Genomic DNA, 26,819 nt, shown 5'->3' with positions numbered 1-26,819 from the left:
CTCTCGAAACGCAGTATATTTTACGGAACATTATAAGGATTTATGTGAAAAAGTGATCAATAATTCGTTATCGCACTTCAGGAAAGGGGAGAGCTTAAGCCTCTTTAATCAAATATTTAACAAAGGCTCGGTGCTCAGAGGGGGCTCGTAGGCTTTATCCTGCTGTTCAGAAGGCCTGTGGATTACCACGGCTCCACGCGCCCCCCAGTGCGTAACTGATGGGCTGTGCTTCCCTGCAGGCCCCTCGGTCCCGTCGGTCCCGGACGAGCACCTCTCCGCCGCGGACGTGGAGCGGGCCCTGCAGCGGCGGGCGGCGGGCAAGCAGGACGCCCTGCGGAGGGCGTTCCGGGCCAGCGACCCCGAGGGCAGCCTGGCGGTCACGCCGGGCGAGCTGCGGCGCGTCGTGGAGAGCTTCCTGCTGCCGCTCACCCGGCGCCAGTTCGAGGCCCTGCTGGCCGAGGTGGGTGAGCGGGGGGGGCGTGTCTCTGCGTCCTGGTGCTGGCGCTGGGCTCGCGCTCCAGCTGGAGCAGAATGGTCGCCACGGGCAGGAAGGGGTGACAGCCCCTCTTTATTAACTCACAGACGCAGAGCTTGCCCGTCTCTCCCCTGTCCAGCAGATTAAGGCCACTGTGCTCTGCAAAGCCTGGTCTCGGCCCAAACCCAGCCTGACAGCTGGCAGATTGACCCACTGTGCCGCTGGCACTAAAGTGCTTATCATTTTAACATCATACAGGCCTTTACAGTATCCATATGGGAGCTCTGTTTGATTATTTTATTGCCTTTCAGTGAAGACAATTAAATCCCTGTTCAGTTCAGTTCATTGTCATATGCACAAGTGCAAAGAGATGCTTATTTGCATGTGTGCTTCAATACAAAGACATTAAGGAAACACCCAAAACATAAACACAGAACAGTGGTAGCAACAACAAGTTAAATAACATGCATCTAAGAAAAAAAAATGTTGCTTTGATTGTTGTTTAGTCTTTATGATGAAAGGCATTTTTGTGCACTTTCAAGAAATATTTCATAGAAACGTGTACGCTTCTATTTTCGAGAACCTTTTTTTTTCAATAAAAGAAGGAAAATAAGATTTGAAGGGGCAAGAGCTAACAGCTGCAGTGTTCAGCAAGCTCCTGAGGTGCCCTCTTTTGCCAGCAGGTGGCGCTAAAGTACAGCTCCAAATCTGGTTCCTGCTGTGAAAACATTGATCTAACCAGACTTCAGCTGCTTTGTTCGTGAGATGTTATGTAGGTTATACAGCTCTTGAGTTAAGATTGTTATGATTTGATGGTAGAAATGGAGCTCAAGTGCCAAGTACAAATTAAATTTTGAAATCTAATGGGGCTGTAAAGTTAAATGGTCTGGCCTTGTTTCGAAAGCTCTAGAGACCTTCTTCGCCCCTCCAAATCTTTAAACTCGTATAACTCTTGAAAAGTTGTGAAATTAAAGGCTGCAAAACCTGCACAACAGAATTTCAGTATTATCTTTCACAGATTATGGGGCGTTAAAATTACTGCCAGGCTATTTGTGGCCTGTCGAATTGACTTCCTATACGCAGTTGTCTTCTGGCAGCTTGAGTGTGGACTAGGGGCTTTTGAGTCTCTGCTCTGGCCAGGGCCACTAATGAAGGCCAGGGCTGCTGGTTCGAGTTCAAAATGGGCCACTAGGCAACTGTGGCTAAAATCCCCCACTAGGCAGTGGGCACAGAGCTTCTAGATAGACTGTATGGGCTGATGGGGCTGGGAAGTCATTGAGTTGGCGTGTACTTGAACCCGTGCTGCTGGTGAAGTGGCTGAGCATTGTGGACAGGCAGAGCTGGGCTGTGCCCCTCCTCGAGTGCGCACAAGCGGCGGTGGCCTTTTCCTCGGCCTCTGGAGCTGCTCCATGGCAGTGGTGCTCGGCAGCCATTGGAGTTCGAGACTGGGTCATTGCTAATTTTAAATCCGATAAAGGAAATTTCCATTTGTGAAGGTTTATACTTTATATATATATATGAGATGATGCCTTTAGCCTTTGGAATGAATAATGTGAAAGTTGTAAAACTGCTAACCAGATTTTTTTTCCCCTCCCAGATCACACTTTTGAATCTGGAATGTAAATGAATAATCAGAGTTTTTATGTCACATGTCGTTCTGGTATCTCCTCTGCCTCTTTTCTGTCTTTGTAATTCTCTTCGTTTCATTTCCCCTCCAGCAGCAAGCCGGTTCCATTGACAATATTGCGGACACTTCTCTTAGGCTTGTAAACCCTAAGAAGTGCCAATCACCAGCGTTGCTGTCTTTTCCCTTGAGGGAATTGATAATGCCTAGCACTAGAAAGCAGACGGAGTCTTTGAAGGGTAAAGACAGCATTCCTGGAAAAAATGAAATCACAAGCACATGCCAACTAAAACAACGACCTCCAATATGTTCTGGAAAAAAAAAAGTATTGTGCTTTTTTTAAGACATCATTCTGGCTCCAAAACAGAGGCCTGGAGTGAAAATGTAATCAAATCTTTTATGGAAAACGCAGTCATCACTTTAATTTCTCACAAGCAGTTTGCTTGTTTACCAACAGATGGTATGACCAGTGACAAGACAGGAAGTGAAAAGTCCGTTTTTTCAGGCCCATCAGAATTTTGTCATGTGCCTCACGAATCCGAAGCAAGTGTTTTAACATAAATCACACCCTCTGCCACCAGTGCCACTGTGTTAAGGATCAAAAGTCCTTTTGTAGTTGTTAGCTCCCCCTAACCATATTTTGTAGCTATTCCCAAGCAGTATTGGTGTAGTTTAATGTTTTTCCAGATTGGTATCTTTCCAATTCTTGTGAAGCCTTTTCTGTCTGCAATTCTCGTTTTTTTAGTTTTTTTTTAGTCCCAACCTGCTGACCACAATTGTAGTTTTTAGAGGTGGGTCTAGGTGGCTTTTGTGTAATCAGGCTCACATCTCTAGTCACCTAGCACATCCTTGTTGTGTGAAGCAGTGCCGTCCGGTAACATAACTACTCTCACTTCTATCAACAAATGGCAGTTTAACAAATCTTGATTTGCGATTAAATTAATAAAATCCAGACAGGTTTTAGTTTGCTCAAGAAGTGAAAAAAGTAATAATCTTGTGAAACAGTAGGCTTTTCAGATCAATTAGCTGCTAACAACCAAAGAGACTCGTGGGCAGATTAGCCTCCTCTCTTTTGTGAACTTTCTTATGTTCTCCCTGTAAAGTAGTAGGCTTAATACCAGCATGTGAATGAAGCTCATTACTGTAATTTAGCAGAAATTAAAGAGGTTAATGTTTTTGAAAATTAAAAACTGCCATTGAAGAGCAAGACTTACTTTCTTTGAAAAACTGAAAATACAAGACGTGAAGATACAAAAATTAAAGTTTTTATGGTCTTTGTTAAATTGGCTGGTTCTTCACACTTTAAAGATAGAGTAAATCAAATGCCCTGTAGATTACATTTAATGTTGACAAGTGCAGAATGTTACCTGCAGTAAAAAAAAAAAAAAAAGAAATACTGTAAGGCCAGTTCAAGTAAGCTGGCAGCCCTGTCGGGACCAGATTACCCACAAACCTTTGAGGCATGAGCTGCTGCTACCCTCAGTCACCTGACCCGTTGTGGGAGAGCAACTGTGGGTGAGGTGAGTGATAAAAAGTCGGGAAGCGAAGGCTTCTGTCAGGTGGTCAGTCTGCCATATGGGGACAGAGCGCAGGTCTTCTGCAGCGCACACTCACCAGAGAGATGGGAGAAGGAAGCGAGAGATGTTTGAGAGTTTTGAGATGTTTTAGAAGTGCTTGGTTGTGAAGAGTCTCCGAGAGAGTCTTTGTTTGGAAGAATTTTGAGAAGTCTCCTGGTGGGACTGTAGTTTTGAGAAACAATCTGGAGTTTGGAGACAGACAACTTTGTTTTGAGGCCAATAAACAGCTTAGCTGCCCACAATACAACACGCAGGGATCTAACTACATCTACTCAGGAGCTCAGAAAACAGTGAGGCTTTTTGTTAAATTTATCGCTTTGGCTTGTTTGGTGATTGTTTTTTGCTTCAGTGTAAAATGAAATGAGAGCGGTGTGTTTTTAAACTTGCAGCTGTGTACCTGTGTGACTGTTGTCCTGGACCCTGTTATTTTTTAAGACTCTGTTAAGACACGCCCCATGTGATGGTGTCACAATACATAATGCAAGAGGCTACTTATCAAAAAAGAGTTATAAGATGAGATGACTTTATTGGCCATATACAATTTCATGTATGAGGAATTTGTCTTTTCTCATACCCCAGCTTGCTCTCCATGAGACACACAGACAGGGGGAGAAGCTGGGGGTCAGAGCGCAGGGTCAGCCATTTATACAGCGCCCCTGGAGCAGCTGGGGCTAAGGGCCTTGCTCAGGGGCCCAACAGAGTAGGATTCCTCTGCCGGCCGCGGGATATGAACCGGCAGCCTTCCAGCCACAGGTGCAGATCCTGAGCCACAGAGCCACCGCTCCGCCCAAGTTAGTTGTTTATGTGGACTATGGGGAAGCAATAAAAGATGAATGGAATGCTAGGCTATATAGCTGAAAGCAGCGAATTTGACTCAAGGGATGTTATTTTAAATTAAATTAGTCCAGTGGACAGCAACCAGACACATTCCTGGGCTTAAGGCAATGAACTACACTGACAGGCTGAAGGAACTGTATCGCTTTAGCCAGTGCAGAAGGCATGTTCTCCATGTGGTCACATGGGCATGTCCATTTGTTCCAGGTTCCTCTCACAGCCCAAGGACATGCTGTCCAGGAAACCCGGTGTCTCTAAACTGCCCCCGTGTCCTTGTGTCTTCTCTCTGTGATGACCTGGTTTCCCATCCAGAGTGCATTCCAGCCCTGTGCTTGGGGTTGCTGTGGCCTCGCCAGGGATCCCTGGTAATGTGATCAATGGCCACACACCCGGCTGGCTAAACACCGTTTGCAGTGAGAATGCTGATTCCTCATCACCATGCACTGTCCTGTGGGAACATTGCTGATCATCAACTCACTTCACGTGTCATGATATGTCATTTAAGCCTTGAGAAAATGATCTGAGATGATGAGAAGCCATAAACCATGCCATGCTCATAAAGTAACAAGTAAAGGTTTATTCCAGGCTGAAAAGAGAAGAAAAGAAACACAATGTTTCAGCTGTGGAGCCTGCTTCAGGTGCGAGGCTCCAAAGGCGAAACGTGTTTCTTTTCTTCTCTTGTGAGCAAACATAGCTACGTTCTGTGACAATGCTGTTGTCGGTAGCTCCTGATTAAACAGATAAAGGGCTGTGCTAAATAAGTGTTAATGCCAGTGATCAACCATCGCCCTGATCATCCGTCTTTGAAGAGTAAACCAGCGAATGAAACACAAAATATAACAACATACAAGTGGTTTGCTTAAGACATTTTATAAAAGAGAGGAGGCCATGTGGCTCTTCTGCCCAGTTTAATAGTTAATCGATCCAAGGAGCTCATCCAGCTGTTTCTTGAAAGATGCCAGGGTGTGAGCTTCAACTGCATGGTGGCTTAGCTTGTTCCACACCTCTACAACCCCTCTTGTAAAGAATTGACTCCTGTTTTAAATCCATTTCCCTGTAGTTTCCTCTCATGCCCTTTGGTTTGTGTTCCGTTGTTCATGATGAAGAACTCCGTTGGGATCACTTTGTCGGTGTCAGTGTCAGTGCCCCTGATGATTGTGATTTGTAGTCTTTTCTGTTCAAGACTCACTTTTGGAAAAGCTGAGCGCTAAAGATGATTTACATTTTATACAATATTGGATGGACCCCTGGCAATGTTAAGTAATTTCCTACTTTCTCCGACTAAAAAAAATATGGAAGAATTCTGCTTATATGTTATTCTAATAAAAACAGACCTGGAAGTCAAAATCATTTTTATTAATAATTTAATTATAAAGGTAATCTTGTGGGGTACTTGAATTACATGAATACTTGCAGTTCTTCATGATAAATTAGATGAATTAATAAAGACAAAGGCACCACCTTCAGCATAGCCGCTCGATTCCCTAGCCTAGCAGGATAGCAGCCTACCCCTAACCCCTAACCCTTGACCCCTGACCCCTGACCAGCAATCTGTACCCTGGGGTGGTCTGGGCTTCCTGGTAGTAAATAGCCCTTGTTATTGCTGCATTTGCTGGCCAGCTCTATTCCCACCACACCTGAAGCCCTGCTCCGCTTCCAGAGTCCGCGCTGTTCACTGATTTCAGATTTCGGAATCCCTGCCTTTTCGCTCTGAATCTCTCATTTCACAAAGTGGTCGGTTCTCTTGTTTTCTGTAAAGGATTCAGTCCTACAGACCCAAAGAAAACAAAAAGGTACACAAGTTATTCACAGATTTAGTGCCATTTATAAAGGAAGTATAAGTGAGATATATAAAGTATAAACAGAGTGACATAACTGTGATTGTAACAAGCCTTCAGTGTAGGTAGATCAATCCTAGTACAGTACATACCCTAATACTGATCACAGTCTGAACCATACCCTTGTTTAGGATTAGGGGTATGTAATTGTTACTAGAATTGTTGATAACATCATTAATAACCTGTTAATAGATTGTATATAAACACTTTTAATAAATGCCTAAACCAAAGTGATTCAGACAAATCACTCTTGGCTAAAAAAGTCATTATCTAATAATTGATTGGGAATAGTTTTCTGTGTTGTGCATTGTTACACAACATTTTCCTGTAGGAATGTCACACAGCTTGCTGATATAAGGCATGAGGTCACTGACAATCATCGCAGCCACCTGAGGCCACTAACACAAAAGCATACTGCATGCGGCTTAAACTAACATGTTTAGATTCGATTAAGCTGTGCATTAATGTGTCTCTGTATGACAAATTTCACGGAAGAAGTATTAGTTGGGTCCCGATGTCCTTATTATTTGATGGCCTTTAATGGTTTTGTGCCTTTTGCATGTGGAGTTCAGCTCTGAGTGATTTATGAACACACGAACGTGTCTCTCTCCAGAGGAAAGTTATGAGGTTGCCTAGTGATGCATGCATCAGCTCAACCTCAGGTTCGCTTGAGCTCAGACTCTGTCAGCATGTGTTTCTATTATCATCATCATATGGTATCTGTATGTACTGTATGTTGTCAGGCCAAGGAGAAGTAGGCAGAGAAGAGGAAGAATCAATTAGAAGAAGTTTGCAGTTACTCACATCCATTGTCTTAGAATCCATTTTTTCTGCAGTGTGAGAGGCATTAATTGACAGGATCCACCAAATTATCCACCACAGAAAAAAGGTTCTTCTGAATCCTTTAAAATAAGAATGTTGACGATGAAGTGAAATCACTTGTAAATCCCCCAGCAGGATCAGCCGTAGAGGTTAATGCTTTTAACAGAAGATCTTTAAGTGCAGAGCTGGAGAATACCCACAGACAAATCTGGGGACACAAAATAAAATTACTGTATATACTGTGCATGGGTGTCCACAATGTGTGGCAAAGGACAACACCAGAGCAGTGCAGCATTAAATCACAGTGTCGAAATGACCTGAATGACAGACTTACCCATAAGTGAACACCAGAGGTATTGTTTTCGTAAAAATGCTGTAGAATATGCATGGGCATTTTAACTTCTACCTGCATACTCTTCATGAACATACTGAAGCTCCTGGCTGCTGGCCTGCTGGAAGTACTTTGCTTGCTGGAATCCAAACTGATTACATTTTCTGGTTTCACTGCACTGTCATGACAACTTGAGAGTGCCTGAAATGATTTCACTCCTTTTAAGACAACTTTCCATACATACTATATCATTTTTTTCTTCCAAGACTTCCCACATTCTTGAAAGCTTTATTTAAAGGATTGCAGTGTGAGCAGCAACTGTTATTGTTATGGAACATAAGGTCTTTTATACCTAACAGAATGCGAAATGTGTCGTTTTCTTTATTCTTAAGTTCAGAGCCAGAAAAGATTGAATGTGGGAACTGAGATGTTTTCACTAATCAATTATTAAAGGGCAAGCAGTTGTCTTTGATGGCAGGGACATTGTGAAACTCAAATAATTGTAGAAAAAACTTTTGTTGTATAATTGTAGAAAAAACTTTTGTTGTATCAGGATTGTTAGTAAAGTTTCCAGGGACATCATTAAAACATATTGAGAGGGATAGTTTTGTACAGGCAGACAAAACTTGAGCAGCCCGCTGTTTCATATTAGTATATACTCTGTCTAGTAAGAACCTAGTCTGTAAATCCAATATTTTTTTGATGCACTTTCATCTTGTAGTGATTTCCACAACTGATACATGTATGTCTTAAACCTACAAAAAATTTTAAAGATTAAAACAATTTTATTAAAACTGTAAAATAGAACTTACCGGTCTCGTGTCTGGATTTGGAGGGAGTCAGGTGATACAGGGGCAAAGGGGCAAACAGAGATTCTCATCTATAATCTTCTTTATAGTGTTAATGCTTTATCGTTTTAGTGGTCTTCTTTTCCTTTAATGGCACAACATGGGACTTACAGTAAGGCAGTTTATTACAAATCTCTCTTCTTAAAAACTCAAAGAATTAACCAAAATTAAAATACTTTATTGCATACATCAGTAGGATTTTACTGTAATGAATAAGCATGTGCCAGATCTATCTGGTTCCTTTCATATTTCATTAAATTCTCAGCAAGACAATCAAGAAGCATTAACAGAAATTTATGCTGGCTGCATCATTTTTATCTGTTGTGTTTGCAATAATTCCTAATATATTTGTTAAATCTCTCTTGAATATTTATGTTTTTGCTGGTGTTACAGACATTTGTTATTTGAGTATAATTTTGAATTAATGATCATTTAATTAACTGCATATGTACTTTGTTCTGTTATTGAAGGATTTACTGAAGTGGAAGAAATGTGATTAGGAGACATTGCTTATGTAGTTCCACCAGAGTTGAGTGGCTGAGAACCTAATGTCTCTGAGCGTAGCTGGAGTGGTTGTGGTGAGTCACTGCAGCTCTCAGGCTTCTTCATGTGCCCCGATACTACTGGAGCCCGCTCCATGGATTGTACAACTGCATACTTTTAAACCCAGCAAGTACCTGGGTACCAAATCATGAATCTGAAGTCAAGTGCACCCACTTTGATTTCAGCAGCTGTCATCGAGTGGCCTCCCTGAGTGTGGTCACTGAGTGACCTCCCTGAGTGACCTCCCTGAGTGTGGTCACTGAGTGACCTCCCTGGGTATGGCCTTCCTGAGTATGGTCACTGTGACCTCCCTGGCTATGGGCATTGAGTGACCTCCCTGGGTATGGTCACTGAGTGACATTCTGAGTATGGCCTTCCTGAATATGGTCACTGTGACCTCCCTGGGTATGGGCATTGAGTGACCTCCCTGAGTATGGTCACTGAGTGACATTCTGAGTATGGCCTTCCTGAGTATGGTCACTGTGACCTCCCTGGGTATGGGCATTGAGTGACCTCCCTGAGTATGGTCACTAAGTGACATTCTGAGTATGGCCTTCCTGGGTATGGGCATTGAGTGACCTCCATGAGTATGGTCACTGAGTGACCTCCCTGGGTATGGGCATTGAGTGACCTCCATGAGTATGGTCACTGAGTGACCTCCCTGAGTATGGGCACTGAGTGACCTCTCTTGGTATGGGCACTGAATGACCTCCCTGAATATGGGCACTGAGTGACCTCCATAGATATACGTGGGTGTGGGTATGTGCACCTCATCATTAAACATTTTTGACCTCATTGCAATAAAAGACGTCTAAAACAAGGGTTATCTGGAATGTTGGTCAATTAGAAAAATGTGTTCTAATTTTGATTTTCAGGTTCCAAGGAGATTTGATGGAACTGTGCCTTACATGGATTTCCTGGGTAGATACTGCAGACCCTGGACTGTAAACAGCAGGTATGTCGCTGGTAGGCACGGCTTATAAACTAACAAGAGGTTATCTTTCATTTAGACTGGTTAGTAATTCCCACATTATCATTCCTATATACTTGTGAAGACATTGAAAAGGTTTATTTTTCTGAGCAAAGATCCTATAGTTTAATTTGACATTAACATAAATCAAACATGAAATCAATAAAAATGCTAGCTGTTACTGTACAGAAGGTACTCATTTTACCTAGAACAAGAGTCCTGTGGTGTTTATTAATGAGTGAAAAATATTTTTTCCTATTCGTGGTGATGTTGAATTCTGCCTAAATCTTGAGGCCTGTGACTAATGTTGGAGACAGCAGCTGGCAGTGAACGTGTCCTTCCCTGAGCTGGTGGTAGGAGTGCCAGGGGAGTGTGCGTATTCTAATAGACATGGCGGTTCTGTGGAATAACCTTAGTGCTTTGTTTCTTCAGTTTTAACAAAACAAGGCAGTGCTATAGTTTTATATAGTTTATATAGTTTGCTAAGACGCCCGTTCAACACAAACAATGAGCAAAAGGAAAAGTTTAGTATTGAATAACTGAATGGGAAACCCAGACAGAAAGCATCTTGTCTGCTTTTGCTAAGGAAGGCTGGCCTTATTTTGCAGTGAGGCGAGAGACACCCCTGGCCACTCCTTCTTCAGCTGTGTCCTTCTGTTGTAAGAGATGTCTGTTAGCAAGGTGACTTTGTCGTCTGCAAATCCGTAGTTTCAGAATGTGGGACAGCTGCAGTTTCTACTCAGGCTGACAGTGAAGCCGATAAAGTCCCCAGGACTGTGCGCACACAAGGCTGATGTCTCCTGCTTTTCCCCAGGTGCAGTTCGAGCAGAGCTAACCGGTCTATGACTCTTGTGGAGTTACAGCGTCGGCTCAAAGATAAGGTTAGGAAGTGTTTTTACATTCTGTGATCCATTGGAAACAAACATAACATTAACAATGTTACAACATGGAAAGAACAATGTCAGTTTAACAATGTAATCATTATTCCAACACACTATTATTAAGAAACATAAACATGTGTTTGTGAATCTGGTGACCTGTCTTGCAAATTCATACAGAATTTATGATTTATTATCTACTCAGTGTTCATAATTTCAGAGCTGCTTAGATGTGCAGCTTTGCAGCACATTTGCTACAAATATCATTATAATAACTCTCCTTCTGTTTTCAAATCTTTATGTCCCAAGAGACTTAAAAGTATTTCTTTTCAATTTTCATGTAAAAGCTACATATAACTTCGGGCACTGTGATGGGGCTCAGTGAATATTAAGTAGCAGTAGCAAGCCCCATGTGTCTATATATAGGTTCACAATTGTTATTCTGTATGTAAGTAAGCTTGACATGAAACAGTTGAATTTGCTAAATGAAACTAGAGGATGATGTAATACCCCGGAGAAGTACTATTCTGAGATTTTGTAGTTAATAAAAGTCTTACAGATTAATATTTATACAGGTACAAAACACAGGGATACTAACTACCTAATTAATGTGGGTATATACCTCTTAATTAATTACTGGTGCCCAAGGTGTGGCACCCTTGCTGGGACTGGAGCTCTTTTTAATGAGCAGAGCCTGAGGTGTGAAACGTGCTCCTGTCGTCCCTGGGCCCCCCGTCAACAAGCCCAGCCGCTGAGGTGGGATTGTAACAGGTGCAGCAGGAAGAGGCCTGCATGTTGACAGAGCAGATACAGACTCTGAGTCCCTTTTACCGCCATGTCTCCAGAACAACGGCAACAGCAACAACAACAACAACAACAGCTTCTTGCATTTTTTTTGCTTTTCTCATTCCAAATGATACCGAGGCACTTTATATATATAATCCATTATACACCAACAGCCCCACTACATGGTAGATCAGGGGAACTTTAATGAAGACAGATTATACAAGACCGGAGTGGAGTTCAGCCAGGATGCTAAGGTTAATACCCCTAGTCTTACGAACAGTGCTCTGGGATCATTAATGGCCCAATAGTCAGGACCTTGGTTTAACAGAAAGATGGCAGCTCATCCCATGCAGAGGCCCCTGTCTCACTGTAAAGGATGTCCTGGGCTGACCTAAATTTGTGGATCTTGGAAGGCCAACAGCACTTTGCGAAGACAAATTTAACACTTCTGCTGCAATCAAACTGAATCAGCCATTTCATATTGTCTACAGCAATAACAGCCATAAACTAGACCTTAGGAACTACTGTAATTTGTAATGACATTTGTTTACTTAGGAGCTGTGTAATAATAAAATGATGTGACTATTAGTGATATGTGCTTTTTACAGTATTGAAAAAGCACTACTTTTTATCAAACCAGAGTCAGATTTAAAAACTTTCACTTACTGACAGTGTTGATCAGAAACTGCTTCTCCTGCGACTGAATAGAAATCTGTGGCACTGTAGAAGGCAGCTTGGTTGTTGTTCTCTGAAATAATTGAGGTGTGTTCCATTGTGTTCCACGCTTAGCGAGCGTTCCCATGAGGATAGAGGTGAGCGTCCCCGCCAACCGTGCAGGAGGCCCGGGTTCGAATCCCTCATGGAGAGACCGCTGGCTTGAGGGCGGTGTGGGATCTGGTGGTGGGCGGTAAAAGACCAGCTCGGGCTTCTTCTGCTGCTCTCAGAGGGCACACGTGCAGCCTGCGCGAGAGGGCAGAGTCGCTTGTAGAGACGAGCGGCTGGCAGGTGGGCGGGACACAGGAGTCTGTCAACACTTCCTCATTCTCCCCTGTGTGCGGCTGCAGGGTTCATAGCCATGAACTACGGAGGCTATAACAAAAACGTAATTGGTGATTCCGAAACCCCTGGCATGCAACAGATTTAGCAGGTTCATGGTTGTTATAAATGATACCTGTCAGCATCAGACGTTTAAAGGAGAAATTCAGAAAAGATGTAAAGGGAAGGTGGCAGTGTAAGATGGCAATGGGATCAGTGTCAATTAAGGGTTTAAGCCACCAGTGGGTGCTAGTGAGTCACTCCAGTGGCATGAATGTAGAAATGCTTTAATATCACATAGGCATGAGGTTATTAAGCAACTGGCCTCACTGATGTGAAGCCCAAACATCCTTTATAAGGTCAAGGAAGTATGTAGAGCAGGTCAACTCAGGGGAGTTGGACCCTTGCTGTCAAGGCTATCAGCACCAGAGATCACTGGGAGTGTGGTGGTCAGCTCACTAGGGCCCATGCCAAGCCATGTCCAGCGGGGAGACCCATGTTAACATCATACCCCGGAAGGGGCGGGTTCCAGCACAGTCCCTGAGGGCCTTGAGCTACACTACAAGCAGCCTGCTCTGGGGAGAGAGTAGGGCTGTCTGAGCGAAGGAGGATTCGTGGGGAGGTGTCTATGTGTGTCTCGTGAAGAGACATCCATAATGGTAACCAGTTAAACTCCCAGGTTAGGAGTGAACAGGCTGGGAGTAGGGGGGCTTCTAGACATAGGTCATCGAGATCAGGGGAGGCTCTTACCGGAGTAGCAGCCTTGGTTGTTTCTGTGTTGGCTCACCGATAAAATGAAGAGGGGTGTAGAGTGAGACTGGCCAAATGGAATCGACCGGGACAAAATACTTGCCAGCACTACCCGAAACACAGGGACCCGCTTGGCTACAGTAAGGTTACAACGGTGTTAATGTGACAGACTTCCCCCACGCTCAGCTACCGTGAAAATGGATCTGTTTAATCTGGTAGTTAACCGGTAGCTATGTGTGCAGCCTGAGCAAACTTGGGATGTCATGCCCACTTATGTAGAAAATCCCATTTAAATTGTACAGCAAGGTGAGTGATTGTAACTCATGTCACGAGGGGAAGTGAGGACTGGACACAAGAGCAGGATAAGGTGTGAGTAGCAACCTAAAACATCCTTAGAAAGAAACTAAAAGCTGCTTTAGCTGACACTTCACTGAGCACAAGTGGGCAGAGTGGTGGCACTGTAGCTCAGGATCTGCACCTGTGGCTGGAAGGTTGCTGGTTCAAATCCCGTGACCAGCAACCTAAAACAATGGAATCATACTCCGTTGGGCCCCTGAGCAAGGCCCTTAACCCCAGCTGCTCCAGGGGTGCTGTATAAATGGCTGACCCTGTGCTCTGACCCCAAGCTTCTCTCCCTGTCTGTGTGTCTCATGGAGAGCAAGTTGGGGTATGCGGAAAGACAAATTCCTAATGCAAGAAATTGTGTATGGCCAATACAGTGATCTTCTCTTCTCATCTTCAAAATAGAAGAGACGACCTCTGATTGGGAAATAGCTTGCTTTTCTAAACTTGGGAAGGAAGGGAATGTGCAGTATGTGATTTGTCTGTCAGGAAGGAGGAGGTTTCATTGCAGAGAAACAGGATATCTGTTGGTTGGGTAGTAGCCTGGAAGTCCAGCTGAGTTGCTCAGGGCTTCCACATACACTCGTGATGTCGGGGGGCAGCGCCAGAGATCCAAAAGGCAAGTTGTTTAATAACCTCATGCCGATGTGATATTCACGCATTCCTGCTTACCTCTGGAGTGTCTCACCAGCTCCATCTGGTGGCTTTCTGGAACTGACACTCCAGACCCATTGCCCTCTTACAGGCAGGCAAACCACTGTTTACTTCAAGCCCTGATAAATGTACATTATGGTAAAGGAATTTGCTAACACGTATGCTAGGTTCAATCGCAAGTATGGAGACTTCAGTCCACCTTAAATCTAATGGATGAATGAACAGCTGAATACTTTGACTGACATAAATTTAAGGTGGTCAAAAGGAGGCCTTGTAGACATGAATGGGCTCTAACAGGCCTGATCCGTGTCACCGTGTGATTAATGACTTATCAGTTGTTGAATGTGTTAGATTTTTCTTTACCCTTTAATTATCACTCGTAGAGATACCACTTAGACGTTCCATCCTGGTCAAGAACATGTAATATTTTCCAAAAATAAAAATTGTCAAGGTGATCTTCAACATTACCATCTTAAACTGAGCTCCTTACATTTGAGCTAGGAGGGCTGAATTAACGAATGGCCTCCTTTCATCTTTCTTAGAAAAAAAAAGCTGCTTTAGCTGACACTTCACTGAGCACAAGTGGGCGGAGCGGTGGCTCTGTAGCTCAGGATCTGCGCCTGTGGCTGGAAGGTTGCCGGTTCGTATCCCGCGGCCGGCAGAGGAATCCTACTCCGTTGGGCCCTTAACCCCAACTGCTCCAGGGGCGCTGTATAAATGGCAGACCCTGCGCTCTGACCCCAGGCTTCTCCCCCTGTCTGTGTGTCTCATGGAGAGCAAGCTGGGGTATGCAAAAAGACAAATTCCTAATACAAGAAATTGTATAGGGCTAATAAAGTGATCTCTCTCTCTCTTAAAATGAGGAATTTGTTTTCAAATGGTGAATGTTCGATAGCCAATGGAATGGACAGACAAAAGGTTAATCAGAATGATTACAGAGACATTTGGGAGTAAATATAAATCAGCTATAGTTTTAGTAGTTTTTTTAGGTTTTCAGCACAAACAATGGGAGTCCCTCTTTTTAGTTGTTGAAAATGGTTCATAGGTTAGGTACAGTATTCCAGAAAAGAGAGATTTCTTATAGTATTTGCAAAAAAGCTCTCACAAAACTGTACTCTTAGAAGTGTGAGTTAAAGGAAAAATGTACTCAGGTGTGAGAATAAATATCATTCTCAGATTTCAATGTTTTTCCTTTTATCACGTACCAGTTTTTAGTTAAAAAAATGAAGTGACAGAGGAAGGCTTCCACTCAAACACTCCTGAAGGAATGAGGTCAAATAAGATTCCATATTTCTTTTCTTCTTACTTATTACTGTGTTTGCACAATTGCTTCATTTTTTAATTCTTCCATTTTTTTGGTTCTTTAGCGCCTTTAAAATTACTGCACCTGTCCATATGAGTGGATAATGGAAGCTGTGAAGTTGTTTGATGGCTTTCCTTATTGCTTGTTATTCTCATAAACAGCGCATTCTATCTTCATTTGCACATATCCTGTAGGTATGTATTGTGCTTGAGCTCTTCCGATGCGTAGTTACACAGTTGAGAAATCAACAAGCCGTCAGCATGGACTGTAAAATATTTTAATTAATTGCTGACTTTATTTGGAAATGAGTGGGGAGCTGCTTAAATGTGGTTTGGCTACAAAGGAACAAGCAGAGGTTAACTCCACACTGAAAAGGAGAAAGAAGAGACCCAATGTTTTGGCTGTTAAGCTTTCTTTGGGCTGTTGACACCTGAAGAAGCTCAACAGCTGAAACTCTGTGTTTCTCCTTTCTATTCTACAGCAGTAATTTAGCCTCTGTTCCTATATATGGAAACTAAATTTGCAAAATAAAGTTTTTTTTATGAAATCTTTCATGTGCAGATGTTAATTGCAATAAATCTGGTTCTGTTTCTGCTTTTAACCAGATTGCTGGTTAATTGTTAATTGTCAGTGCTGTTAATTAATAAAATCTTTGTGGAAATTCCTGTTTTACACAAAGGAATACAATGAATGAACACATAGAGCACTTGCTTCAGACTGTAGATTCCTTCTGTCATTCCTAAGCAGCCAATCTGCATTCTCCAGTGAGAAAACAACAATGAAAAAGCTTTTTATTTTTGAAATCCTGTGTAGGGCGATTGCTTTCTGCTGATTTCCAGTCTGTGTCATGGTGGATTTGTTTGTAGCGAGCTGTGTGATTATGTACCCAAAGCGCAGACACACTGTATTTTGGATTATCTGCCCCCTTTCACGGCACTGGCCCTGACTCTGCTGTCTTCAGCGTGCGATTCAGCGTGACGGCAGCGGTCAGCTTGTGGAGTGCGGTGCACGCCGGATGGGAGGGAGAGGAGTGACACTCTCTAGGCCGTCTCTCCTGATTGTTTACACGATGCTTTAGCGGCATGCCTTAGAGAGCAGAAAATTGATCACACTTGATAGCATCATAAATAACGCTGGAGATAAAAAAAGACCTTGATGTCTGAAATAGGCTGTAGCGGAGAACAGTGGCAGCCGCGCACTGATCAAATGTTTATCTACTGACAGGCAAGATGCAAGGAAAAAAACCTTCAACGCTCCTGTATTTTTGTCAGCCCAGAAAGACCAGTTTCCAGTGGCGTGCTGGTCTTGTGTCTGGACCCCTTCTCACTTTCCCACACGGTCCTAGAGAGTTTCTTGGCTTTGGATCGCGCTGATAGCCGTTCGCCTTACAGCTCTTCGTGTGGGTTTTGAATATCGAATGATTTTTGTTTAATTATCCTTAACTCCAGACTTTAATGCTTAACATATAATATTATGGTAAACAAACTCCAGCGTATTATTAATTAATAGCTGGAAGGGTAACTAAACAGAGCCCAGAACTGTTCTGTGCCAGGCATGGTGCCAGGCCTGTAGCCCTGCCAGCTTCTGCAGCTGCTAAATGGGAAACTGGCATCATCAAGAGTGAAGCATTACATTAGGAGGAGAGCAAGAATGCGTGGAGAGTGAACAGAGATAAGATTTAGCAGATGAGATTAGATAGTGGTGTTTCAGCTCATTAATTGTCTAAGATATCCTTGCCGCTTTGTTATTTTAATGTATTTTTAATTAGTGCTTCCAGAACCTTGGTGGAAGAATGCAGGTATGTCTTATAAAAGTGCCGTGATATGGCCATCCTCAATTAAAGCACTTCCAAGGCAGTGTGGTTTTTCAAGAAAACGTCTTTCTGTGGTGTTTTAAATTTGTCATGTGTGAAAGCAGCAGAATGTCTTATTTAAAATGCAGAACAACAATCCTTTGGCGAGAACATTGAGAAAAGTTACAGATGAGAAGAGGCCGTCATCTGGCCCACCAAGCTCTTTTGGTTGCAAGTGAAGAGCCTTCCTAAGGTGTTTCATTTTGTGAAATTATAAAATGATGCATGCTCATTTTTAAACTAAATGTATTACATTAAACTTTAATATTCAAACTCAAGACTTCTAAGGGTAACATGAGTTACAGTAGATGTCCGCAGAAGCTAAAAAGAAAAGACTGAAATATGTTGGTTGCACAAGTATTCAGATTTGTGAACTCAATATTTGATGGGAGCATTTCGGGCAGAAATTATAGCCTCAAATCTTTTTGGGACTCTACCAACTTTGCCCACTAGCCTGGTGCAAGTTATTGGCCTTTTTAGATCTTGATTCCTGAAATGCTTGGTAAACTTCTTGTTCCGCATGGTCGAATCTTTGCTTGAAATTCTCTGCCTGACTGAGGAACCTACAGAGACAGGTGTAGTAATTCTGACATAAAAAACCCACTATTATTGCAAACACACGTAGGCCACTCAGGTAATTGTGATCTCGGTAAGGTGATTTTGTGCACTTCAATTAATTTAGGTTTGTCACACCAAAGTATAAACAAATATTTATGCAATCCGGATTTCCTGTTTTTCTCTCATATTAAATATCTATTTACTTCTCTCTTGTTTACATTGAATGTGTGGAGTTGGTTGCATGGTTCACAATTACCAGTTGCTAAGTGTCATGACTATAAACTTTAAAGCAGCAGAATCTACAATCCAGAACCAAAATACCTTTGCAAGACAATTTCATCCACCCTCATTCTCCTGATTAAACATGCAGAATGTCACAGTATTGCTGAAGCTCTTCAATGCTGTTTTTAATACTGAGTGATGTGGTTATCTGTACTTCCTAAGTAGTTTGAATGTGCTGTTAAAAAGGAACAAATGCAGATATATGCAAACAAGAAGTTTTGAAAAGCAGGAGAACTTGCATCTGTTCCAGGCAAAAGCAAAATACAGTACATTTCCAGCTTTCAGTGTCTGCTTTAATTACTACATTGATAGCCCTGCGTCTTAATGCAAATAGTGTGATATTTTACAAATCTTTTATAAAAAGAGGCTTCTGATTTGTGACTTCTGACTCAGTCCCTCAGTAGCAGAAGTTCACCCTTCATGAAGTTGCCTCTGGGTTGATGATGGGCCACGATGGCAGGTGGCGATAAACTGTAAAACTGATAAAGTAATCTCTTATTCATGTCATGGAATGTGTAGGAAAGCATTGAACTCTAGCAGAAGACCCTGGCAGCGTTTCCAACAATCCTGCACGCAAAGGAAAATCTTTTAAACAGTGTAAGAAAGTCATTCCCCTGAGTGGTGCATGGTTCTTAGTATATTCCGTGTGTGTGTTCTTTTCCTGTTCGGTGTCCTGGGGCCTCGACAGCAGTGTGTATGCTGATTTTTAATAGGCTGTGCATGCTTGCAGTGCCTGTCTTTGCCCCTCTGCAGAAATCGAGGGACTGCTCTACAAATATCTCTGCACTTCTGCTGAAGTCCCTTTATTATCAGTGCTGTGGCAAGTGAAGATTTATTTCTTGTAGGGCCCTGGTGTGCAGTTGGTACATACTTTTCACATTTGAAAACATATTTTTGCATGTATATTTACAGTATATGAAATGCCATACATGCACTTACAGTGGAGCGGAGCTGTGGCTGGAAGGTTGCTGGTTCAAATGAAAAGACAAATTCCTAATGCAAGAAATTGTATCTGGCCAATAATGTGATCTTGTCTCAATGAACAAGCTTGACAGAGGGTAGGACAAACATTACATAGCATGAACAACAAAGACTGACATACACCAGTGCCTGGCTGACTGCTCTGATGTTTTATTTATTCATTTTTGTATTTTACTTTACCTCCTTAGGTTGGTACTAATTTAAGAAACATCACAAGGGCCCTTCGACTCTTTGACTACAACCAGGATGGCCTGATCCAGCACCACGAGCTCAGGCGAGTTCTGGAGAGCTACTGCTTCCCGATGAGCGACAAGGAGTTTGGCCGGTAAGCGTGACTAGTGGGTGAGAGGAACTGTTTAGTTTTTCATGGTCACAACATTGTTTAGAAGCTCTTTTAGACCTTTAGCAATAACTTCTTAATATCTGATTGTTATCGGTGTCGGAGGGTTTGTTGCCACACTTGGCTCTGTGTTCTCTTGGTATTTTTAGTCTCACAGCTATGGGCACTTCAGCCCATTTGGTGGTTAATCTTTGGAGTTAATTAACAGGTTGTGGGAATGTGGGATGGGCTAGATTGGCGGGATGTGAAGAGGGCAGTTTGTCCATGTGTTTGCTTTGTCTTTTTAATCTGGCTGCATGGAAGCATGGCCCGTACCGTGCTGAGAGATGGAGTGACCCTTCTTTCGACCACCAGCTCATGTGTATGCAGGATCAGGGTTTGTGCTACAAGTATATGCAGTAAATACCGTTTAGTCTTTTCACAAACCGACGCCGTACAGAGCTTCTTCTCATTAGAACCTAAGAAAGGTTATATATTCATGTGTACTGAATATTAATAAGAAAATATGTCGTAGCTGCTAACTGCTTTCTTTATAATAGCAAAAAGGTGGAATGAGAGTAGTTATAAGACAGTTCCTTCTCATGTACTGATATGATTAGAAGACGAGCTGGTAAATATTCATATCCATAATTCAATAAGAAGTAAGTATACACGTGTTGGTGGGACATCCTCTCTTCCTTACCGTTGACGTGTTAGAAATGTTATTTGCCACTGCGCTCATTTCCTGGGAGTTGTCCCCACGGGGCAGAAACAAAGCTGGAATCTTTCCCTTCATGGAAAATAGCATAACATGACAACATAAGCGGTGCTAACCGGGTTACTGCTGTGGCGCCTTAATGCTGTGATTTTTAATGTTCCAGAAAGTACACGTGTTCAGGAAGGACCTGTTAATTCAGTGCTGGTGATAAGAGCTGAGGATTGCTAGGACCTCATGTTCAGTGCTGCTGCCCTTCCCGTCTCTGCTGTAGGACATGGCCGAACTGCAGCTCAGCCTGCTCTCCAAGGGAGTGCTTTGGTGGTGGAGCCACTTAGGAGCCTCCTGTCCTCTGAAATGGGTTTCTGTGTTAGAAAACATTGCAGCGACTTGGAAACAGGCTGCAGTTGCCATTTTGTGTCTTCCCAAGGCTGTGGTCCCATTATAGCCGGAATAACTCGGGCACGCTGTCCTACAAGGAGTTCCTGGAGAAGCTCAGCCTTGGCTCTGGGGACGGCAGACAGGCCGTGCCTGAGAGCACTCAGCTAGGTAAGCAAATCAACATTCAAAATCACCGTTAACAAGATGGAAAAGACCAACTTTGATTCTTCCTGGCTTGAAGGGGTGGGTTTTAGCGGGCAGCAGTGTTGAGGGCTCTGAACCCACAGCAGGAAGGTTGTGGGCTCAGATCCTGGCTGGAGGGCGGCAGCCCTCTTATGGGTTAGTTTAATTCTTAAAGACTCTCTTTCACCAAACAGCACATCTTATAAATAAGAATAGATTAGAAACATAATTGGATGTTTTCTCAGTGAATTACTCACACAGATTACATACACCCCCTCCTCACTCCTGTTTTATAATCGACTGGTTTATTCACCAGCCCTAGGGTCAGTTCCAGTTTTACAAACTCCAGTTCCCTCCTCCCGACTGGACGCCTTGTTACAGCAAGAAAAGACATTTCTTTTTTGCGTCCAATGGCAGTGGAATTGTTCTGAAGAGGGTAATGGACTGACCACTGACCACAACCGATTTCCCCAGCTGTAACACAGGAGCTTTCTCACATTACCGCCTCTCCGTGCGTGAGAGGGCAGAGCACGCGTTGGGGGGGGAGTGGTCGATCCTGTTGTCCTGCTACGGTGTGGACGTGTTAGGGGAAATCTTACCACTGCATTGAAACGAGATGCTGTTTGCAGTTCTGAACTGGGAAGCTGTTCATCGAGATCAGGAGAACCAACTTCGAAACTCCACACAGATGACCCAGTGCCAGAATCCCCCCTGTGAAGGACTGGCGTTTGATGACATTCGGACGAGCTTCTGGAACAAAGTGAGTTTCTGTGACTTCTGTGTATATATACAGTACCAGTGTGCAAGTTCTCCTTGGTTGTACCATACTTTTGCTGTGCATGTTCTTTGTTCCCCCCACGGCTGTTGTACTGTCCTAGCCACGCTTTAAAGTGTTTTTATCATGACCTCCCTCGTTTATTTTACAGTTCAGTCTCCGTACCGTAAGTGGGGCTCGCTATGGTCTAGTTTTCTACTGGACTTGCTGTATGAGTGGCTGAAGTCACATGCGGCACCACTGCGACATCTGAGTGCAGCATACAGACAAAACCTGGAACACCTCCAGCACCGACATTCCAGAAAGAGACGCTAAACGGTGAAAGATATGCATTTGACAGAGAACAGTTTTAATTAAAATGTTTTGCCCAGAAAATAGTCTCCTGAGCGGTCTTGTTAATTACAGCTAATTTCTGCTAAGGTAGCTAACAAAACACCTCCAAACAGTAGGCCGTCATTGCCATGGCAACAGCAGAGCGTTCGAGCCCTTGCGTCACGTGACCCTCGGCGCCGCTCCTGGTGGGAACAGGATGGTGTCTCTCTCGCGTGCGCCTCAGTACACTTGTTTGTTTGCTGCTCACTGATCTTGTCCGGCTCTCGATGGGGCCTAATTCGCAGTTTTGCCAAAGCCCCATTTCTGTTTCATAATACACTGTGACATGAGCTGTATTAGAAAGGTGATAATACAGTGACACAATTCTGTTAGAGTGCTTTTCAGAAAACTCAGTTTGTTCTAGAACAGTGTAAGGGTAAAACACAAAACAGGAGTAAAAAGAAGGAAAAGTAATTGGTGAATGTGTAATTGGTAAATCAGTTTTAGTTAAAAACCAGACATTTTAAATGTCAAGAGTGGCAGAGTCTGTAACTGGAATGAGTTCCTCAGACTTGTTGCTGTACATGAGAAGCTTTGTCCCCCCTGTGTGGAGGCTGGTCTTGGACAGATAGAGGAGACTCTGTCCCACTGTCTGAGTCTGGTCATGGGCAGAGAGAGGAGACTCTGTCTCACTGTGTGGAGTCTGGTCTTGGGCAGAGAAAGGAGACTCTGTCTCACTGTGTGGAGTCTGGTCTTGGACAGAGAGAGGAGACTCTGTCCCACTGTCTGAGTCTGGTCTTGGGTAGAGAGAGGAGACTGTCCCACTGTGTGTGTCTGGTCTTGGGCAGAGAGACGAGACTCTGTCCCACTGTGTGTGTCTGGTCTTGGGCAGAGAGGGAAGACTCTGTCCCACTGTGTGAGTCTGGTCTTGGACAGAGAGAGGAGACTCTGTCCCACTGTGTGGAGTCTGGTCTTGGGCAGAGAGAGGAGACTCTGTCCCACTGTGTGAGTCGGGTCTTGGACAGAGAGAGGAGACTCTGTCCCACTGTGTGGAGTCGGGTCTTGGACAGAGAGAGACTCTGTCCCACTGTGTGGAGTCTGGTCTTGGACAGAGAGAGGAGACTGTCCCACTGTGTGGAGTCTGGTCTTGGGCAGAGAGAGGAGACTCTGTCCCACTGTGTGAGTCTGGTCTTAGGTAGAGAGATGATACTCTGTCCCACTGTGTGGAGTAGAGAGAGGAGACTCTGTCCCACTGGTCTTAGTCCCACTGGAGCCTGGTCTTAGAGAGAATGATAAATTCTGAATCAGAAGATCTGATGTGCTGGATTGAGCCAGTGCAGTGCATGGAGTACCTTTAGTGGACACATGAGCCGCACAAAGCCACAGACTAAGAGAAAAGTGACCGATTGTCTTTTTTTCTGTTTCTGTAAGAGTCTAATGAATGGGAGTGTAAGACAGTAACACAATTGCAAGTTTGTCCTGCACAACAGCCCTTGTTCACAGCCCCAGAACCTAACAGCAGCAGCATTTTGTGCAGGCAGGAGGGTCTTCTTACTGTCCCATGGCGCTGAGCTTGCCAGTCCCGATGGGCATGTGTTGAGGGTGATGGGTGACCGGGTCCAAGGCCCGGTCAAGCTTTCCCCACGTTGAATTGCACACTAATTTGAAACGGAATAAACTGGGACAGTGTGTGTGCTTATCTCCCTTTCCTCTTGTGAAACAGATGCAGTTAAACCATGAGAATGTGAGAAGAGCCTTGCATGCCTTTGATGTGACTCAGAGTGGCTTTGTGTCCACGGAGGACCTGAAGTCTGTTCTCAGTAACTTCCTCTTTCCCATGAGTGATGCCACCTTTCAGGAGCTCATGACTCAGTAAGAGGCACTAACAGTCTTTTCAGGCGATGGTGTTTAATCACATTTGGTTTTAATTTATTTTCCTTATTTCACCATGTGTAGCATGTGTCATGTAATGAAATGTTCTGTTTTTCCATGAATCAGCTATGGGTTCAGAGCCACGGACCAAATTGCATGGGAACAGTTCTTGGCTCGCTTCAAAGACCCTGTGGCCAATGCAAATGGACAGGCTTTGCCAATAATAACAAATCACAGGTGAGACTGGTGGAAAATCCAGTTTATCTCCCTGTCCCGTAATGAATCATGTGTTACGGTCTATGTGTAAAATAATAATATTGCACCATAACCCACAATGTCCCAGACTCTCTCCTACCCTAATGTGGACGAATGTTCATTCTCAGATACATTAAAACATACATGTCACTGGTCAAAGTTAGCTACAGCACATGTATGATATGCTGGTGGAAATATATTTTGCCTTCATATGAGCAAAAGGGAGGAATGAAAAGTCGAAACACCCATTAGCGTGTTCATCACTCTGCCAGTCTGTTCGTCTGCTCAGCCAGTCTGCCTTCTGATTTTCTGACAATTTGTCAAAATTTAAAGGGAAAATGAAGACTGTTATTAATCAACCCATTAATGTTATTATCATAATAAAAAGATGTTTTGTATTCAGGGCGGAGGTGGTGTGCCCAGTTCAGACAGATGCTCAGCTAAGTGGATGATTAATTGCTTGTTCATTTAGGGTGAATCCGGTCCTGGGAGCAGGTGAGGAGCTCAGCCTGAGAGAAATCCTGCAGAAATTGCAGCATCACGTGCAGGAAGCTTTCCCCTCCCTGAAAAAAGCCTTTCTGTTGTTTGATGAGGTAGGAAGTCAGATTTGTGATAAATAAAATATTCCCTTTTTCCACTAATTTCCAGCTATGCTTTCATTTCAAGGAAGGAATGCACATCAAATAAGGATACATGTATTATGTAAAAACATGAATAGTAATGTAATTTTTAGAAATACATCCTAGATCTTTCAGAACAGTTTTCAAAGGTTCTGTGTAAATTGTGACAGAAGCTACAGTACATACTGTAGATAAAGGATTTGTTAAAAGGCTCTATGACACTAAGTGGATTGCTGTTTGTGTTTCATGAATCATTACAAACGCACGCACATTAGTGAAGTCTATCTGATGTTCTCTAAATAATTTTCGGCATGACCGTTTTATAAAGTTTTGGACCTGCATGCTAGTTTTCAGCAAGACCACGTTTCTGGTTGAGGTTAGGGCTGGGGTGAAGGTTCGTGCAGATTCACCTGCTCGTTTATTATAATTACAAACCATCCTAGTGAAACAAGGAAAACATGTTCAGGGGGCACCGTTATATTTTCACACAAAGTGGGGAAATGCCAGCTCTTTATCAGGTCTGTGATGTGGACAATGACAGTCATGCGCTTTGATTCTCACCTCAGTCATGTTTTTGAGAACACTGTAAAAGATTGCTGACTTACCAGGTGTTGTAAAAATTCCCAGAATTGAGCAGTGTTCATTTTTAATGTCAAATTCTTTATTTCCCATGTGGCTGCATGTTTTGAGTGTGTACATGTCTCACAGAGTCGGGGTGGGAAGATCGCTCGCAGAGAGATGCGTCGGATTGTGGAGAGTCTGACACTCAGGATGACCAACCAGCAGTTTAAAGAGCTCATGGTTTTGTTGGACCCTGAGCACACTGGCTTTGTTAGCTACCGTCGCTTTCTGGAGTTGTTTGAGGTGAAAGAGACATGGGTAAGATTGCAGCTCATTTTCCAAGAGGAGGAGGTTTATCTCCATTGACATGTTCAATCTACGTTAAAAAAATCTAGGTCACAGGCAGCGGCATCACCTCAAGCTATGACTCTCTTTCAAGACGTGTGTTATCCCCTGTAGACTGAACTCTACCTTTCTGTCTGTTTCCAGGAGGGATACAAGTGTCTGAGTGGGGACACGGAGACACAGCAGGGCGAAAAGGAAGCTCCTCCGGACCTGACATGGGACACTGTGAGTGAACCGTTTTCACAGGGGGCTGGGCTACTAGGAAAGCTCAAGATTCACGAGGGGGATTCTATATTAGCTGGACGCTGGTCACATTGCCTGTGAAGGCTTTGCAAAATACTACAGCTAACGTCCGTGGTGTGCAAATCCCCGCAGTTTGCAGGTTTCATCCACATCCTGCTTAGTTCAATACTGGATCCTGATGAGCAGCAGGCACAGGGCACAAGGCGGGACACACGCTGGACTGGACGCCCGTCCGTCCCAGGACAGAAGACGCACCACGTACACACACAGTGACACAATTCAGAGACGTCCGTTAACCCAGACAGCATGTCTTTGAACTGTGGGAGGGAACCAGAGTCCCTGGAGAGAACATTAAAAACATCTTTTCATTTCCTTTCATTTGATTTTTTTGTAAAATGTGCATTTCATGTACTGTGAAGTGCTTTAAGGGGATTGCTTTTAAAGGTGTTTAAAGTTTTATGATGTTGTGTTTTGATAATTTGGTGAACTTTCAGAGCAATTAATTACTTTTTAAATCCTCATAAAATCCATTTTCTATTATGCTGTAATGAGATTTAATTTCCACAATTAACATTTATAGCCTGATTTTTTCCTTTTTTTAATGTAACACATTTGACAGCAGGTTTTAAAACAAAGTTGTCAAAGTAAGAAACTTTAGTTTGGAAAGTAGTAAGTGCTGTGAGGTCCTTTGTGTCAGTGGCTGTCTGGACGTTCTGCTGCTGTGGGTCCTATCATTTGTGAGCAGACAGTGAGCCAATGCCTGAATTGTATCGGCCTCCCTTGTGTTCACTGACTGGGATACTTTTCCAGGTTTAGACCTGTATGAAATCAAAAAGATCTGCCTGCAGTCTGCAAAGCAGAACGTCCCTCTGCTCAGTATCTCCCATCAAGTACTGGGTTTTGTACTCTCCAGTGGTAGGATTAGTTAATTTATTTTATTCAGGTCTGAACCTAG

General features: G+C 43.4%; 1 protein-coding gene across 1 annotated transcript in view; it reads left to right on the top strand.

The window, feature by feature from the left end:
• efcab6 (EF-hand calcium binding domain 6) overlaps positions 1-26,819 on the top strand; it is a 51,448-nt gene that overhangs the window by 290 nt on the left and 24,339 nt on the right. The window contains exons 2-12 of the mRNA XM_088923157.1: positions 240-460; positions 9,768-9,847; positions 10,677-10,743; positions 19,472-19,608; positions 20,748-20,866; positions 21,511-21,641; positions 23,692-23,840; positions 23,967-24,077; positions 24,568-24,688; positions 25,424-25,594; positions 25,766-25,846. Coding sequence (XP_088779283.1) covers positions 240-460; positions 9,768-9,847; positions 10,677-10,743; positions 19,472-19,608; positions 20,748-20,866; positions 21,511-21,641; positions 23,692-23,840; positions 23,967-24,077; positions 24,568-24,688; positions 25,424-25,594; positions 25,766-25,846 — 1,388 coding nt within the window. The remainder of the gene's footprint in view (positions 1-239; positions 461-9,767; positions 9,848-10,676; positions 10,744-19,471; positions 19,609-20,747; positions 20,867-21,510; positions 21,642-23,691; positions 23,841-23,966; positions 24,078-24,567; positions 24,689-25,423; positions 25,595-25,765; positions 25,847-26,819) is intronic.

Source organism: Atractosteus spatula, chromosome 8 (genome assembly GCF_055471065.1).
Source record: "Atractosteus spatula isolate fAtrSpa1 chromosome 8, fAtrSpa1.hap1, whole genome shotgun sequence".
Lineage (NCBI taxonomy): Eukaryota > Metazoa > Chordata > Actinopteri > Semionotiformes > Lepisosteidae > Atractosteus > Atractosteus spatula.
Note: the sequence above shows the minus strand (reverse complement) of the source record. Positions and strands in the feature narration are given on the sequence as shown.